We start from the raw sequence: 18,099 nt of genomic DNA on the forward strand, positions 1-18,099 counted from the left end.
TTCTACCCTCCAGCAGAATTCCATTCTACATCATTAAAATATTTAGAAAGAGATAAAACTGCATATTTCAGACACATTTCTCTTCTGGCTGACCTTGGCTGTCAGCACTGAAGCTGCTACCACAAAACTTGCCAATACTTCTAGACCAGTTCTACTAGGCTAAGTGCCCAGTAACAGTGCTGACAATCTTTGAAAGGTTTTCATGTAGCCAAATAAATGACTTTAACCCCTTACCTTCCAACAAAAGCAAAAAAAAAATACTACTTTAATCATGGTGATAGGGGAGAGGCTGGGATTTGTAGAACACCATTTTAACCCTCCACTCAGCACAACCTCTGCAGAGATGCTTGGGAAGAGCACAGATTTTGTTTCTCCCTGATCCTGTCTTCCTTGTGCACCTTTTTTTGCCCTAAAGGTCTACAGGTCTCACCCGGTATTTTGCATTTGTTACATCACAGCTTATTATGGTGAGAACGTAATCTCAGTCAACGCCTCTCAGTCAATGGTATCAAGCAAGAATCCCAAAAGCAAGAGAGCACTAGTCCATCATCCCTACCAGACAGTGGGACAGTGGAAAGGGACACATCAGTGTTCTGAAATCTTCTCACAGAACAGTTTTGGACAAGCCTTTCTTGCTGTACCCATTCCCAACACAATTAAGAAGGTGAAGACCTCTATGCCAAGTCAGATTGAAGGTCCACCCACTCCAATATCCTGTCCCTGAGAGTGGCCAGCAGCAGATGTGAAGGTGAAAAGAGCATAAGGAACTGGCCATGGACTGAGTAATCCCTTCCCTGGTACATGCCCCCACTTCCAGCAACTGGCCATTTAAAGACTTCCTGAGCTAGCGGTCGCATCCACACTATTGTGTTTAATAGCAACTGATGGATCTATCTTCTATTACTTTGTCTAATCCCTTCTTGAATCCATTTATACTTTTGGCCTCCACAACATCCCGTGACAATGAGCTGCAAAATTTAATTATGCATTGTGTGAAAAAGTACTTCCTTCTGTTTGTTTTAAACCGCCTGCCTGATCATTTCATTGGGTGCTCCCAGTTTGTGTCATGAGAAATTCTGATTAATCATTTCCCACTCATCTTCTCCACAGCATCTGCAATTTTACACACCTGTCATCTCATATGCACACTCACTCATCCCTTTTCCTGTTTAGTCTCTGTTCCTGACTCTTTGTAGCTCTTCAATACCCTCTTTGAGAACCAAACAGCATGCGATATGTAAGATATAGGTGCATTTTGCAAGTAAACAGTAGCACAGCAGAGGTTTTCTATTCAATTTTCCTGCTTTTATTTCTACTGTGTCTTCTTGTTCACAGCTAATAGTGAGCTGACTCTTTGCAAGAAATTTTCCTAATGACTCCAAGATCTTTCTCATGGTGGTAACAACTCATTCACAGTTCATTATGCATCCGTGTGCTAGGCTTACTTTGCTTCCCACCTCTCCAGTGTATTACTTGACATTTATCAACACTTAATCGTCTCTGCCATTTTAGCACCTGGTCACAAAACATCCTGAAGTCCTCCCACAACTCTTGGTTCAGCCTGACATTTCACTATCCTGCATAATAGCGTGCTCAGCAATTTCTGTCATCAGCTGCATCTCCTGATCATTCTTCAAATACATTGAATAGCATCAAGTCCTTGAGGGAAGGCAGTGGTAGCTTCCCCAGCTTGGGAAAACTAAGCACTATTCCCACTCTGATGGCCCACCATTAAACCAGCTGTTAGGCACTGAGGGGACCTCCATTACATCCCAACTCTCCCAGGAACTTCAGTGAGGAAACTTGCTGAAGGCTTTTGGAAATCCAGAAAGCTTACAGTGGTCACCCTTGTTCTCATGCTCGCCGACTCATCTCTGTTTGTGAAGCACAGCTTCCTCCAAGAGTAACATGGCCCCTATTTCCCCATGTCACACCATGCTGTTATTGAGTCTGTTATAGATTCTGTCAACTTACTCCATGTGGAAATCAAACCTAGTTCCTCTGATCATGCTAGGACCCTTTCAAAGATTGGCACCACCAGGTTTTATTTCATTTATATGGCACACAATCCTATTTAAGCTCACACCCCAGTTAAGTAAGTCCAACGTTTTCAAATGCTTTTATTTTGGGGGGTGGATACTAGCTGGCCCCAGCCACTTCTCACTCTGCTCAGCCAGTGACAGGCACTCGGCTTGCTGTACAGACCACTCCAGAGCCCCCAAGATAAAAACAATCACGTGCTCAAGGAGTTTGTAGGCAGGAGGCCCCTACTTCTCCTCAAGGATAAACGGCTTCAAAAGACACAGGCAGAGCTTGTTTGTGGCCGAATGAGATGGCTGAACCAAGGAAATCCTGCTCAGAAAGCCTTCATGTGAAAGGCTAGCATAGGCTAACAGAGCACAGCTCACAAGTTAAAGGATGCCCAGGTGGTGTGGGAGAGGACCGGGGCGAGGAGTTGATGGCCTGTGTGGCCCCAGGTGGAGTTCCATTCACAGGGCTTTCCCCACCACTGCAGGCCATTTTCGTATTAGGCCTTACTTGACAGAAACCCCCAGCAGGAGACCACGGGCAAACAAGTCTTCCCATCTCAAAGAGCTCCTGGACTTATCAGAATTGACTGAGTGGGTTGGGGCTCATTTTGCTACTAATGTGCTCAAGAGCTCAGCTATAGGGGCTGAAGGAGGAGGAGGAGGAGAAGTTCATTATTGCAGGTCAGCCATTACTGTTGGGACTGCAGTGACTTCCTGCCCCTCAGATCCCAGACCTTTGTTATGAGGAGGCCAACACAGGGCACTGACATGTATTAGATTGGCTCGTCTTATTCCACTAAGAGGGCTCAGTTTCCTGCTGCCTTCTGGCACAACGTCTCAGGCCTTCTTCTCACTAGTCCTGCTGCATCCCACAAATGGGAAGGTGAGTGAGTGGCCCCAAAGGCTGCAGAGACGGCACAAGAGAGGTATTCAGCAAGCTGACTTACCACACAGAGAAAAGCTCCTCTGAGCAGGTACAGGAAGGAAAAAAAACCCAAGCAGCAACCATCCTCTCGAGCTCTCTAACTTGATGGGGTGAAGGGGGAAGAAAGGGAGGAGCAGGAAGTGGTAACTTACTTGGACTCCTGAGATGAGACTCCAGCTCTCACAGAGTTTCATTGCTCTTCACTTGTTTTTACCTGGTCAAAAAGACCCAAGCAACACATCAGCCTAAGATTTTGTGCCGTCTGTGCCACAGTGGCAGTTACTGGATGTAACTTCAAAATCCAAGAGAAAAGAAGCTCTTTTCCTCCTGGGCTCAGCCCTTCCGCCACAAGAAATCCAGCCTTCCTCACCCTTTGAAGCCAACATTTGCACTGTTTCATCAGCTAAGAAACAGCTCAGAAAACCTGCAGAATTTCTCATCGACCCCCCTCCCTTTCCAATGCATATACATGCATGTCTGTAATGGGTTTTTCCATGTTGAGATGCGCTCCGACTTCAGCAAAATTGAAGGTGATCAAATATTTCATCAGGAATTCACATATTACCACCAAACTCCACAGCTCCCTAGCAACCTGGCAAAGGTCATGTGCATCCTTTGGGCAGTTGCCCGTTCAGGTAACATCACTCTAGGGTGCTAAATAGGAAACACAACCATTTGGAAAGGCCACCATCCTTAAGGATGGCAGGAGCAATTGAAGATGAACACACAGAAAGAATCCTCAACTGTTTTTATCTGAAGTTACAAACAAGCTCTTTGTCAGATTCTTCGCTCTACAACCTAATATCTGTCAGAAGCCTGCACAAAGCCCTCATCTCTTTTCCCACCATTTCAGTGCTAAACACCCACACAAGAAGTTTACTAGCAAAAAATACATGCAAAATTTCTGAATGCCCCAGGGATCCAACAGCAAGTAGAAAAACGTAAAGTAAGATGGGGCGCTGTCCCTGCCTCCTCATTTCAGCTATCATTTTGGCACATGCCAGAACATTACTCCAGGCAAAACATCACCAGGTAATGAACAGGGATTTGCATGCAATTCCAGCAGTGGGCATGACCACAGGCACTGTTCAGTGCAAGCTTTTCCTTCTCAGGGTCTTCACAAAACCCGTCTGTGCAGCTGCACAATAAATGGCTGCAACATCTAATACCATTTGTACTTTTAATCGGATTATCAATTGACATGACACAATAGCTGATGTTTCTGCACAAAAAAGTGTTTATTACACTGATGCAAAACTGACTCAGAGCACAAGGATGCTTTGAGGTTTCTATGCTTGATCAGCAGATTCAAATCCCTCGTTGCCAGATTGGCATAAATTGCTAACCAGTCCGTTCCCAAGAGACAAGCTTTGACTATCTCTCCCGACAGCAGTAACTAGTCATGTACCAATTAGACGAACATCCTTTCCAGCAACAGCTTCACAAACACACAAATATAGAATCTTTGGATCTTATAATCCTCCCATTCTAGAAATCAGGCTTTTCAACACATCATTGAAGATATCCTCAGTTTCTTGCTTTTCCTAGTGTGCAAAACCCCCCAGAAATGTACATGGAAGAAAAAGGGCAAAGCTAAAGTAATGATGGAACTGAAAAATGCAAGGGAAAATTATTTTAAAATTATTTTTAGATATTTCTGGTTTTATATGCAACCATATCATTGCATTCTTACACTTTCTTTAGGCCCACCTCTGCTCACTTGAAGATCAAGCTGGCATTTTTTTGCCAGCAATTCATTAGAAGCCTGCTCTCTGCTATCCCTCTCCCTCCCCACCTGCAGGCAAGCAGGGATCTGGGCCTCACAAGACTATTGTGGCGTGGGTGTTGCTGGCTGTCTGTTTTGGCAGCCTCTCCTCCATTCTTCCAGCTCTGTTTTGAAACACAATCTAAATTTAAAAAAATTAGACATTCCTCCACTCTCTACTCACATCAGCATTCTTGCCTCCGCAGAGTAAAATATGGTGCAAAAAGAGCAGTGCTGAGCAGGCTGGCCTAGATAGCGCAACTGTTCGGCAAAGAAAAAAAGATGTATTCTTAGAGAAAGCATGTCCTTCAGGAAGGAAGGAGCAGCAGAGGAAGACAAGAGGAAAAAACGAGGGAAAAGAGGGCCAAGAAGACTTTGTGAACCCTCTCATTGTAATGAGGGGACTGGAGGGAAGAGAAAAATGTCTCTCCAGAGCCAGCTGCCTCCCACAATCAATAGCATTAGGATCTAACAAGTAATTTGGACTAAAAGACTAATTCTTTCCTGGAGTTTGATGGATGTCAGCGGTCCATTTTTTTCCTCCTTAACAATGTATTACATAACATTCTGATACACTAATTACCATCTCATGTCATAGCAATTTTATTAAGAGCTTATACTTACAAATACCCATTCTGAAAGGATTTCAGGAATTTTGTAATTTTCTCTGAACTAGGCTTGTTGAAGCAAGGGCAACAATGTTTGATGCTGCCTAATGCAGCTTCCAGTAACAAAGTGTCTCTACACGATATCTCTTACCAACTCTAAGAGTCAGGCATGGATTCTTCTTGCGTTTAGTCTCAAAGACTTGTAAACAAGTTACTTTCAGCACACTATGTTGTGATAAAACACTTATAACTCAGCCCTATTCAGTTACTGTACCTGATACAGTTCCAATTCCAGAAGCAATTCCAAGAGAGAGAAATTCCTTTATATCAAGACATGGAAAATTTGTTAATGATTCTGCAGTTAGTGTTTGCTTGTTAATATGGTATCATCTTGCCAGACAAGACTCGGTACCATGAGGTATTTTTCTATATAAAATTGCTAATGCCATCAGCATTGTCCAAATGGGATCGTCATCATTAAAAAGATTACGCAGTAACGAAAGTGATTACGACAACATCTGAGTAGGAGGATTACTAATCACAAGTAGAATCCTGGTACAAATCTCATTCTCAATATACAAGAAAGGACACAAAACCTTTTAAACATAGTTTATATACATTTATGGCTTTATACAACAAACTGTAAGGGATTGTTCTCTTGTGTCTGTAAAAGTACATCAGGCACTTTTTCTGAAAATAGCCACGTATGAATTTAAATTCTGCAATGTTACGAAGAGCAGTGAAGCGCTGAAGAGCTGTCACACCACTCACAAGCTGAACTAGCAGTATGTACATGCCAGTCTCTCATGATATTGCTGGTTTGTGGAACACCCTCAAAAAGGAGGCCAGTTTTAATGCCAAGTAATTTTCTTTTTGTTTGCATAAACCATGCGGCATTTTACATAATGATTACCCCCCCAAAAAAGAGAGAGAAAGATAGAGAGAATACCTTATGTAAAATCAGTCATAAATTAAGGATCCTAGCAATTTCATAATGAAAACAGGAATTTCAAATCAGTAAAAAAATAAAAAAAAGTACTAACATACATCCAGTGGTTTAACAAGTGCAAATTTTATACTGTTTTATAATTGGTCCAATTTTAACTTCTCCTCTTCTTAGGGATGCTCTGTTGACTTAAGCCAATAATAAGCAATATGACTTTTGCTTATAAGTGTAGACAAATTGTCAGTTTATCAAAGCAGAGCTTTCCAATTAATGCATCTACTACCTAAACATATATCATATAGCTATATTATGGAAACAAAACATCTTTATATTTAAAATATCTGAACAGTTCTATAATACAATAAACTTTTAATAACAGTACAAACCAGAGAAAAGTCAAAAACAAGGCTGCATAGGTAAGATCATCTGCACAATTCACAAACCAATCATTTACAACAATTCTGACAAACTAAGTTACTCCAGAAACTTGGTACTTTTACTGAAAAAGGATTTATTACTAGAGGTCACATAATGTTTGTTTTCAAGACAGACAATATGCCCTTCATCAGACTTCACAGTATTCCAGAATTACAATTGCAAAATATCAGAATGGCACCACAGAGAAAAAAAAAATTTGACCACATAGCTCAAAACATCTGATTATCTACAACTCTTTTTCATAATAATTAAAAGGGCTTCCTACAGATTGTGGTAATTAAGGAACTGCTACATTTATGTTATTCTTAGTTACAAATGGATATGAAGAAAATATCTGAATACAGGAAGCTATACAGTAGCAGTAAATAATAAACAGGAGGTATATTGTTAAATGTAGCATGTTCAGGTGCAAACCCATGGAGCTTAAGGTTAAATACTGCTTCCTTTGCGCAGAGAGGTGAATTTTTTGACTACTTTGGCGTATGCATATCATATTTGCAAGCTAATTTTTGCACGTGCAGCAAAAAGAAGGATCTTCAGAAACCCATTTGTGAGCCCCCCGCTTGTTCCATTGCCAGCATTTACAATCAAGTCTCAAAGACTATTAATGTGGTGGTGAAGATGCTACTAAAGGTATCTCCCAGTAAAAGCAGGCTGTTTCACGGAGGCTACAGCACTAAGAACATTTCATCTTGCTCAACAGAAGTTCAAAGAGAGACTTCACAGTGGGAGAGATCCTATATCACAGGACAGCTTAACATCAACTTCTGCAACTGCTTGACAACCCTAATAAGATATCTAAAAAAGTAGGACTAGCTGTAATTAGAAGTGATTTAAACCCAACGGGGAGCTAAATGCTAACACATAGATAAATACATTGTAGAGTTTTAGGAAACCATACCAGGATCATTAAATACATGGCTTATTACTAAACTCTGCTTTCTTGGCACATTACCTTTCTTTCTCCACCATACTTCATCACTGGAGGGAAAATAAGTTTCAATTAGAACATTCTCCAGTTGTGGACCATTTAGACAGAACAAAAATCAGCAAAAATACATATTTCTCTTCCTCTTCACAACAGCCAGTCTGAGCACAAAAATTCTTCATACTGTCAGTGCATAAAAAAAGTTTCAAAGATTTCTGTAACAAAAACGATGGGCAGTAACCAACAAAAAGACAAATGAGGCCAGTATTCCACACAACCATGAAAAACACATCATGCAATTACAAAAATACAGAAATCATTTATCCGAGACCCAAATTGTGAAAATGCTCTGGTAGTTGTCAGTGTGCCTACTCAAACAAGAGCAAAAGTTTTTCACAGAAGCAAGGCCTCTGTCATAAATTCTGTCCCCTATTCTAAAGTCCTTATATTTGTATAACTTTGCCACTCACTTTTTCTTTCCTACTTCAAAAAAAGTGATGTTCTTGCCCTGAAACAGGGGGTCACAGAAATTTCAGCCTCCCATTAAGAAGTAGCACTTTCACCTCCTCAAACATCCTGCATGACAACAGAAACATTGACAGACCCTAAATCTAGCACTAATTGAGACAAATGACAATTCTGTCATTAATTTTACTGAAATTATGAATTTTCTCCAAATGGTCCTGCTCTTGAGTGCACAAACATTATGAGACCTCCATGAAATAAATATAAATGTTAAGCATTGTACAAGCATCTAACAGTGAATACTTAACACTTTGTGGTAGTCAGAGTTAAAATGATAATAGAAGCATATGACATTTCTAAAAATGTATATATAAAACTGATTAAATATTTCCTAAACATAAAGTTGTCTATATCTATACATCACACAACAAAAAAGGGACAGAAATGTTTTGTATTCAAGATACTTATTAAGCTTTTCCTTTATTAGCACTCCCAAGTGCTAGGGAAATTTATAAAAACATGTACTTAATCCAGTTAAAATACTGTACAAAATGAAGAGGTTATGAATGCTGCCAGATCTCAGATTCTGTAATTTTTAAGTTGCCTATGTAACAAAAGTAGACTTTAATTATAAGAAAAATAGCTTGGAAACTATTCCAAAAATTATTTTAAGTCCAACAATAAAGTCATTAGTCTGACAATGAAATCCAGATATATTCTTGCATAAATTTACATGAATACAGGTAACTTATCAAATGGCATTTAACCTGCTGCTTGTTTTGAATAGTCAGTGAGTTTAGTAGGATCATATTTAACAGGCTATTCTGTTCCCATATGAAATGTGTGGCAATTTTGAGTAAAATAAAGCAGTTCATACTGCTGCAAAGCAAGTCCACAGTTATCTCAATTCATCAGAACACAGGTAACATCAATGAAGGTTAAACTTACTTAGGGCATGAGATCATCACAGTATTCTTACAAAAGTTTATAAACTTTTCTTGGACCAAAACCGATAGTCTTAAAAAACAATTCTTCTACAGATCATACTGTACAAAACCGAAAGCACAACATGATGTAAGAGTCTTTGCTGTGATTATACGGTGTAGTGAATTTGGCACTTCAGAGTAATGAAATTTCCAGTGGCACAGTTCTTATCTACAGCAGCACATAACCTGCAAACCTTGGGCAAATATCCTGTACAGGAAAATACTCTCTCTGCTGCCAACTCTGACGAAAGGAAGAAAAAAGAAAAAAAAGACCCCCAAAAAAGCTAGTGCATGTGCACAGCTTTGTCAAGAAAATTAAAAAGGAAGGTGAAGGACATCTTTGTACTGCTTTCTCAGTTCCTGCTGTCAGACAAGTCTGGAGAATTTAACTGTAGCCTAGGAAAATAAAAATAAAAATACAATTAAATCAACATTCACACCAAAAGAGGCTGCCAATTAAAATATGTTCAAACTATCTTTAAGACAACTTAGAGGGGAAACGTTTTTAATAAACATTAGTTACCAGCAAGATTTTATTTAAGATAGCAATGGCAAAACATCAGCACTCCACATAAAATAACAGAAGTTGGTGCGTGGCAATCCTAACGCAAACCTGATTTACAAACCAATAAAGGACTGGAAAGTGACTGACAGTAGAGGCACTTCACATGCCAATGTGGGAAGCCACCCAGATATTAAGCATTAGACATCTCTTTTCCCTTTAAGCTGTTTTTCAGATTTATCATAAAAAGCACAGCTTACCTCCTACTACATCCTAGCCTGACACCCAACTGTGTGTGGTTGTCTTTACGCTGTGCTGAAAACTTTGGTTAGGTAATACACTGTCAAAGTTAAAATCTAACGTTTCTCCATCCATAAGGTCATTACGAATAATCGACTCCATGTCACAGTCCAACCGCTCAATTAACATGTCGTCTAAGTCACTGGGAAGCTTTTCCTGGTGGAGAGAAACGATTCCCACCCTTCCGTAGCCGTTGCAAGTGTTAATGGGGCCATACGGGTTCATAGCATTCATCTGCATCGGGTGACTCATAGGCACTTGTAACGAAGTCTTCACCGTCGACAAGCGATTTAGACCTGAAGTATGTGACATGGTGTTCACTGTGTGTGACAAGGCACGACCATTAACTGCAGGTGTTGGCTGGTTATGTCCTTGGTGAGAGCGGGCATTAGGGTTCATCATTTTGTTGTGGGGTGGTTGACTGCCATATGTTGGCATCACCGAGTTAGTGACCATCAGCACACTTTGGCCCAGTGCCCTGCCACCAGACTGGGAAACACCAGTGTCTACTGATGCCAAGATATCGTTGTGCGGAGGAGAATCAGAAGTCAGTAATTCCTTCAGAAGTCCTGCAGGACAGTTGAATTGGCTCATTGCTCCATAGCTTGATTTACTGTCTTGAAGAGTCTGCATAGGAATTTGGGGCAAGGAGTTCATGCTAGCTTGAGCATAAGTAAATTTCCTGTAGTCTGGATTTGGTGAACCTATACTTGTGGTTGAGGATGCGAACGAGTAACCTGGCGTTTGCTGCATCCGGGTAGCAGATGAAGACTGGGTTGACACAGTCATTGATGTATTAGGCGACAAGAGATTAAGGTTATCCAAAAGATTTTCCATGTTCTCAGAATTACTCATCTCTGAAAGGCTGGGTAGAGTAGAAGTCATTTTGGAGGCCGATGATGGGTATACCATGGAGTGCACATCCCCATCTCCAAGATCATCTTGCTCTGGCAAAATAGGGGAAAGTCTTCCACTAATTGTACTAGCATTAGAGCTAGTTCTAGGTCGAAATGTACTCCAGTTATCAAAGTCATCGTTACTGTGAGAGCTGGGGCTCGCCGGCCACTTTGAGAACTGTGATCCGGGGCTGTCACCATTTCCCTCTTGACCAGACTGAAGGGATGCCTTTTTCTTGGCAGCTCTGCCTCTGCTTTTTGCAAATTTGCTGTTGTTATCCATGGACGCTGCTCGTCTCCTGGGAGATTTGCCACTCTTTCCACCCTCGGGATTGAGCATCCACCAAGAACTCTTCCCTGTTCCCTCATTCTGCACTCTGATGAACTTGCTGTGCAGAGACAGATTGTGACGGATTGAATTCTGAAAAAAAAAAAAAAGGTGTAAGAGCACAGGTTTTATTTCTGCTGACTTTCAAAGATCAACCTATTCTGATGCTACATGTGTAAGAGGCACTTCAGGAAAAAAATAACTTCATGACTGAATCCTTCCATACAGCTTAGTTTCCAAACACCATACTCCTAACTGTGGTCCCCAGTAACACCATACTCCTAACGCAATCCCCAGTATCAATCTATCTGTATAAAATGAGTTACTTAACATGCTCAAGATTACATAAGTTTCAAAAAAGCCTTTCACATCACGTGTCCTTATAAAAAACCTGCTGTAATGGACAGGCCTTCCACAGAGTCTGCTAAAATCCTTGCTTACACAATTTTAACTCTTTCAAATGGAGAGAAGTTGCTTCTCTTCTGGACATGTTGATACTGATTTGTCTTTGCAAACATACCCTCATCTCATTTGAAAATGTAAGGGTAAGCATGAAATAGGAAAACATGCCAGTCTGGAAATATATTTATCAACTCACCACTTGGAACTAGCTGAAATGAGTTTGCAGAGCTGCCACATAATTTGTCTGTCATGTGGCCTGATCAGATCTGACATTTTGCAAAGTTAAATAAAATACTGGAGGAGTCGTTCTGAAATACACATAGCTCATATAGGAGACAATATATATCAGACAGGCAAATCTCACTGAAGATATGGTATCAGCTTCACTCTAATGAGTTCAAACCGATTGCATTTAGGCAAAGCAAAGTTCAGGAATGCTAGATCCTGTTTTATGGATCTTATAATGGGATCTCATCAAATAGATCCCTAAATCCTGCCAACACGTCAGCCTGTGAGTATTGCCACTGAACCTCAGTGAGGTTCCTATTAGTTGTGTTGTATTAGAATGTACATACAGAAAATCATCTGAGGATTAAGTTCCAAGTTGTATATATAAGCATCACAAATTGCCTAAGAAATCATGAGGGAGAAGGAAATACAAACAGCACAGACAAAATTGCATTAAAATTCAGTCTTAAAACCATCTTTCTTCTTCAAAAATAGTATTTTAATATGAAAAATTGGCTCTTTGGTAACTGAGGGCATGAGATAAAGATATCTTGTCCTAAGACTGACTGGAGCTACCAAAGCTTTTCATTATGTCCTGGGCCACAAGTAACGTTACATGTTTTGTTCTTAAATAATAAAAAAACCCTAAAACCTCAAAACCAAAAATTAAAAATCCAAGCCCAAGGGTTGCCAGGTTAACAAGAGACTATCCTTTGCAATACCAAGCTGCAGATAAACATTTTTTTTTGTCATGTAATTTCTTGCATAACACAGGTAAAGAACATAATATCTACAGAAAAGTTGTCCTAAATTTTGAAATAACAGCTAACAAGAGGCCAGAAGTTCGAAGAGTGTTGAAATAGCCTACTACAGGTATTGGTAGGAGGGCAGGACAACAGCATAATCTACAAGGTTTGTGCTAAGACTACAGTTTGTGAAGAACGGTAGAAGGGAACCACAAAACAACACATAAGATTGGAGATATCAACATGGGAATAGCTCAATTTCTTTCATAATCATTTTTAGCAGGTTCTCAAGAAAAATCTAGGGGAGCAGAAATGGAAAGACAGATTCTGGTGGACAGCATGTCCATCATGACCAGCAAGCCTTGCCAATCACCTCAAAAACCAAACTGGCTGCCAGACCAGCATAACCCCATACTGACTTTTCTTCCTGTCTGCTTTCTACTGTTTTCCTCCCATCTATCTTCTCTAAGCTTTTATTCTGATCCCAAGACCCACTACATCACCCAGCAGCAAAACAAGAGGATGAACCAGCTCATCAGAATTTGCCTGCCTTGTGACTCAAACCAGTGAAAGAGGGGAACCAGCTCTGGTCTCTGGCTAGTTTTGCTGTATTTCCCAACCCAAAGTACCACCTGTAACAGCAGCATCTCCAGAAATGCATCTTTCTCCACCTTCCCTACTCTATCTGTGCATTTGCATACATCTGCTTTCTCAAACACTTGAAAAACAAGCACTATTCAGAATCAAACTCTATGTGCAACACTGGACTACTAAGAATAATAATTTGACAAAATAGACATATTTCCCCATAACATGAAGTTTTATTCAAAATTTCAGCTAGTTTTAAAAAACTAATTTTGAATGCTCTGCTGCATGTAATTTTTTCATCTTGTGTATCATAATCAGTACTGATTTCCAGTGTGTGTGACAGTACGCATGCCAAGGGTTTTGTCCTCAAAACTCCTAAACATTTTTTTTCAGAAGGTCATCTTGCCTCATTCCCTGTATATCCAGCTGACAGAAGAAAAAGAGGAACAAGAAGGAGTCATGCTAGGTGAAAAATTAGAGACTGCATGTTCAAATTCCCTGGACAGGTCACGCCAAGCTGGGGACGGTGAAAGGCCAGCTGGCCCAGGCAGGCTTGGCCATCTGCAAAGGTCAACAGAAACTGTCATGTTGAGGCCTAAGAAGAAACCTCCAGTAGATGAAAGCAGGAAGAAGGTGGTAGAGGACTGTAAAACCTTATAGGCAGCAATGCCCTGGGAAGCCTACCTTGTTCCCCATGAGTGCAGCCTCACCCCCAAACAGGGGCACAAAATGCTCTTTGACAGCAAAAGGCAGCAGAACACGGCCTTATGTCAACTCAGGCTGCTTCCAGCACAGCAAGAAGTCCAAATGTGCTCCTGACTTTCGAAGCCTTTCCAATCTCATCTTCCCCCACCAAAGAATTAGTTTTAACACATTATCCCAGTTAAATAAATATCAGCGATAATTTGAATGACTCCTTATTCAATTTGGAAAGGAAGCCAATCTTTCTAAAGTTAAATAATTAACACAGGACTATATCTCTTCATTGCAGGTAACTATGCAATCAAAATCTCATCCTCTATCTAGCTATAGACACTAGAGAAAGCCTGGAAATTTTATTTTCATGAGGTCCATTCCTGCAAGATACCACTATGTAGGACTTCCCTCACATAGGGGAAGTTTATGGGTCCTTGGCCACACGCATGGCACGGATCCAGCATCTGCCCTCCACCACTCCTGATACTTTAGCTACTGGCTAAGGAGGACTGACGAGATCTTCCTTGGTGGTGAAGATGCCACTGCCTGGCTGACCATTCAGCCTTTTCAACAGGCTGAGCTCGCTGCTTTGACACGCTGTTGGCTAGTGACGGCGCGGTGTCAGGAGGGCAAGTCCGAAAGTCCATCTTTGGACTTCCATGTGGCAACGGAGAGCGGCAGTGATTTCAAAGGGCTGGGACACCTCGGAAAGGCAGCCCTGCGCAGCCCTTTGTTTTCACTTTAGGGACACAGCTGAATGCAAGGCTGACACAATTCCAGATTTAGAAATGTCGCAAGAAAGTTGTTCCGCATGACTGTTGATTAAAAAACCTCCTGCACCAGTTCATTTTTTATTGTATTTTGTAAACATACCCTGTTGGCTCAGACTTACTGTTTACTATCAAAATAAGCATCTCAAACACACAAAACATTAGATGTAGAAAATAGCGTGCTAATATGCTATTCCTTCTTCTCTGCAAAAGAAGTGTTAAATATTTAAGAAATCACTGCTATTCCTTAGTCATCAAAAATACAATAATCTAGTATTATTGTACTGAGGACATCTGAGGTCACTCTTTGAGTAACAGAGCTGTCTCCTAACTCTGCCAACAATGAAAAAAAAATTTTTTTCCTAACAGGAAAAGGTTTGCAGCCCAGAGCTTGTTACATAAATTCCTGTTTTTCACGCAGCCAGCAGGACATTAAAGAAGCTATGATTTACTAACTTGGAAAAAGTGTTGAAGAGGTAAATCTTGTGAAAATATGCACCGCTGTTAATGATGTTGTGTCTACAAACCTTTGCCAGACGCAAACATGACCTGATAAAAAAACAGTTTCAGAAGCGGGACTTGGCAGCCAGATGAGCAGCACGGCTGTCAGCGGCCCAAGCGCTCCTGGGGAGTACCAGCCACTGCGCCGCTGCCAGGGCCCCCGCCGGCCGGCAAAACCCTGCAAACCACCCTTTTCAACGGGGCCTTGGAGCAAAACCTCCAAAACCTGAGGCGGATGGCTGAAAAAGCAGCAGGCCACGTTGGAGCGCGGTGTCTGGGCCTGCGCAGACTGCGCCCGATCACTTCCCTGGCGCCCAGGCTGGAATTTTACCAAAGCCTCATTACGACTCCAGCAGGACTGCTGCCACCTGGGGGGTGTTTCCTGGGACCGAGTTCATATATTTGACGTAAAGTTCAGAGAGCCTCTGCTCCTATTTGGCCTTCGAAAGAAGTGCCGTACTTCAGCCTAACAACCAGGAACTGGGAATATGCTTATCATTCCTTACTGATTTAAGAGCCAAAATATACAAAACCAGGAATTGCTAAACACAGCGTGATGAGCAAATACCAGCTAATGAAACTAATGAAGCCATCAAAATGATTCATTCGAAGCTCTGCGTTTGTATCATTCAGCTGAGCTTCCAACTTTTCTTAAAGCCGAACCAGACTACTGCAAAAACACCCAGCTTGGAATTTTTCTTCTAAACAACAAAATTGACTCAAACTGCTTTGCATTTTAAAGCATTTAAAGAAGTAAATGTCTCAGCCATTTATTCCCTGGATGTAAGTAGCTTAGCTGATATCTAACACTGTATTTAAACTCAAGAGATCATCTATATTAAAACAAGCAACTTGACTGCTGAAAAAAATCATACCCCTCTTAACATTAAAATAGAGATAGGTAATTATTTTTCAGTAAACTGTTTTCCATGCTATTTTATTTCAAGAGAAACACATGAAAACACACTTGCTTTATGAAACTTGACAACATTGTAGTCCTGTGCCTAATTAAGAGAGGTTATACAATTAAGTTGGTCATCTTTCTCCCACATAAATAATTGAGTATGCACAGGACAGGGAAGCAGAGAAGAACCGTTGTTTAACCTCACTGCAGAGTTCTCCAAGTAGGAGGCAGATTGTGGGTCTGCAAGAGCCAAGTCTTATGAACGCACCTAAGATTGCCCATGGCTTCTGCCCCCCTCACATGCGGGCACCAACAACAAGGCAGATGCGAGCCTCCTTTACTTCTCTTTCAACCGCAGTGCTGCAATAGCCACCAAAAAGGGAGAGCAAGGAATGGATTCAATCCTCTACAAAAGCCAGCTCGTAACAGAGATCTGCTACCAAGCTGCAAATGTTGATGGTAGTACAATAAAGCATGCCATGACATCTAAGAGAAATTTGCTAGTAACTAGTAACAAGGGCAGAACGAGTTGGCCTCTGGAAGTGGAGGCAGCCATAAAGAAGTGAGAGCCCATAAGGTAAGAGCGATATTTCTTCCATAGTACACAGGCCACGGGTTTGATATTAAAATCAGTGTAATGACTGCCCACCAATTTTTCATTCAGAAGGTATCTCAGAAGTCCACTGCTTCCTACACCTAATCCAAGGGGACAGTCATACACGTTGCTAGCCAGCTGGCACTATTATCAGCTGAAATGGCTGCAAATACCCAGTGGGGCACATTATCTGCCTGTAGCTCTCACACCTCTCCAGATAAAATACGAGATATATTTGGAAGCTTGAGAGAAGCTTTCAGGGAGTATGGCAGTTGAGATTGCTTTAGCCATAACCTGTATTACCTTACACGCCCGGTAAAAAATTCAGGCTCAGGGACTGCTGGGAGAGAAGTTCAGAGACTCTTCAACTAGCAACTTATCAGCACTGTTGAAAGTTGTCTACCGCGATCACTAGGGGCTGGCACACTAGTCAGCCGTGTTAGTCTTCCACATTCCTGACAGCTTACAGGAGGATGCCAAACCAGCCAAATCACTGTGTGGAGAGAGCACCAAAGCAAAAACTTGAGAGCAGAGATGGGAAGACCCAAGGATTTCCTTATCTTGTTACAGAGAACACCAGACCTGTTTCACAAGGTGTGTGTAATAGGACACCACAACAGTTCCAGATGTTCAAACCGCCCTCAGTGACAAGCACCACTCTAAGAGGAAGTCATAAAAAACCTCCCAGGAAAGTATGGTAAGGACTTTCAGGAAGTCCACCACCACACTTCTTCAGGAGGCTTTGAGCAGTATCAACCAGACAGCAGCAGGCACTAAGTCTAGCAAGTGGCATCATGCAACTTCTGTCCAAAGTTAAGCTAGACCATGCCTAGTGAAACAGGTAAGACTGCTCCAAATAGTGATGCTGTCTGCACTTGCTCTACTGTGGTTTCCAGCCATCCTGCCAAGTTTGCAGGAACAGGGTGAGGAGGTTAAGAAGGAAAAAGAACATTGATAACCCCAGACGTGCCAGGATTTCTTTCAGTACAATAGTCTGCTGTGATAAGGCAATCCAGTTTGTCTGGTCTAATGGCTATGAGATATGAGAAGTTCAGATGTACATACTGCAATGGAGCACAGTGTTGCCTCCAAGTTACTGTTCTATGCCCAGAAATGTTTGGTCAACAGATAGCACACGTGTTTTATAAACAGTTTTAACCGTACTTCTCTATCAGGAGTATTCCTGACACTGCAGTGTTCACCAACACTACCACACATCTGGCTGCAGTGTCAGAGGCTTCAACTGCTAATGAAATAGCCATCTTTGCCATCCAATTGCAGCGCTCTTTGATTACAACCCAGAAACCTTCCCTGCTGTCAGATAAGAGCATGGACAGAAAGCATGTCACTTAGCCTCAGGCCAAAGAGTCACAGTTAGAAGAGGCTGGCAATTTGCCACCTGCAGCTGCATGAAGGTGGAAGGGCAGGATTTCCTCCCAAACAGGTCATGCTTTTTTGGGTCCTTTGTTCTGACGGGGGTGCTTTTGTTTGACTTCATTTTTGTCCTATGCTGTTACGTGGTCAAGAAGCGTCAGCTGGGAAAAGTGCAGAA

The 18,099-nt window shown here is 41.5% G+C and overlaps 1 protein-coding gene across 1 annotated transcript in view; it reads right to left on the minus strand.

The window, feature by feature from the left end:
* Window positions 1-5,922: 5,922 nt before the first annotated feature.
* FOXO1 (forkhead box O1) overlaps window positions 5,923-18,099 on the minus strand; it is a 66,744-nt gene continuing 54,567 nt past the window's right edge. Inside the window, exons 2-3 of the mRNA XM_067291566.1 lie at window positions 9,854-11,210; window positions 5,923-9,487 (exon numbers count right to left, since the gene is read on the minus strand). Coding sequence (XP_067147667.1) covers window positions 9,867-11,210 — 1,344 coding nt within the window. The 3' untranslated portion in view covers window positions 5,923-9,487; window positions 9,854-9,866. The remainder of the gene's footprint in view (window positions 9,488-9,853; window positions 11,211-18,099) is intronic.

Source organism: Apteryx mantelli, chromosome 1 (genome assembly GCF_036417845.1).
Source record: "Apteryx mantelli isolate bAptMan1 chromosome 1, bAptMan1.hap1, whole genome shotgun sequence".
Classification (NCBI taxonomy): domain Eukaryota; kingdom Metazoa; phylum Chordata; class Aves; order Apterygiformes; family Apterygidae; genus Apteryx; species Apteryx mantelli.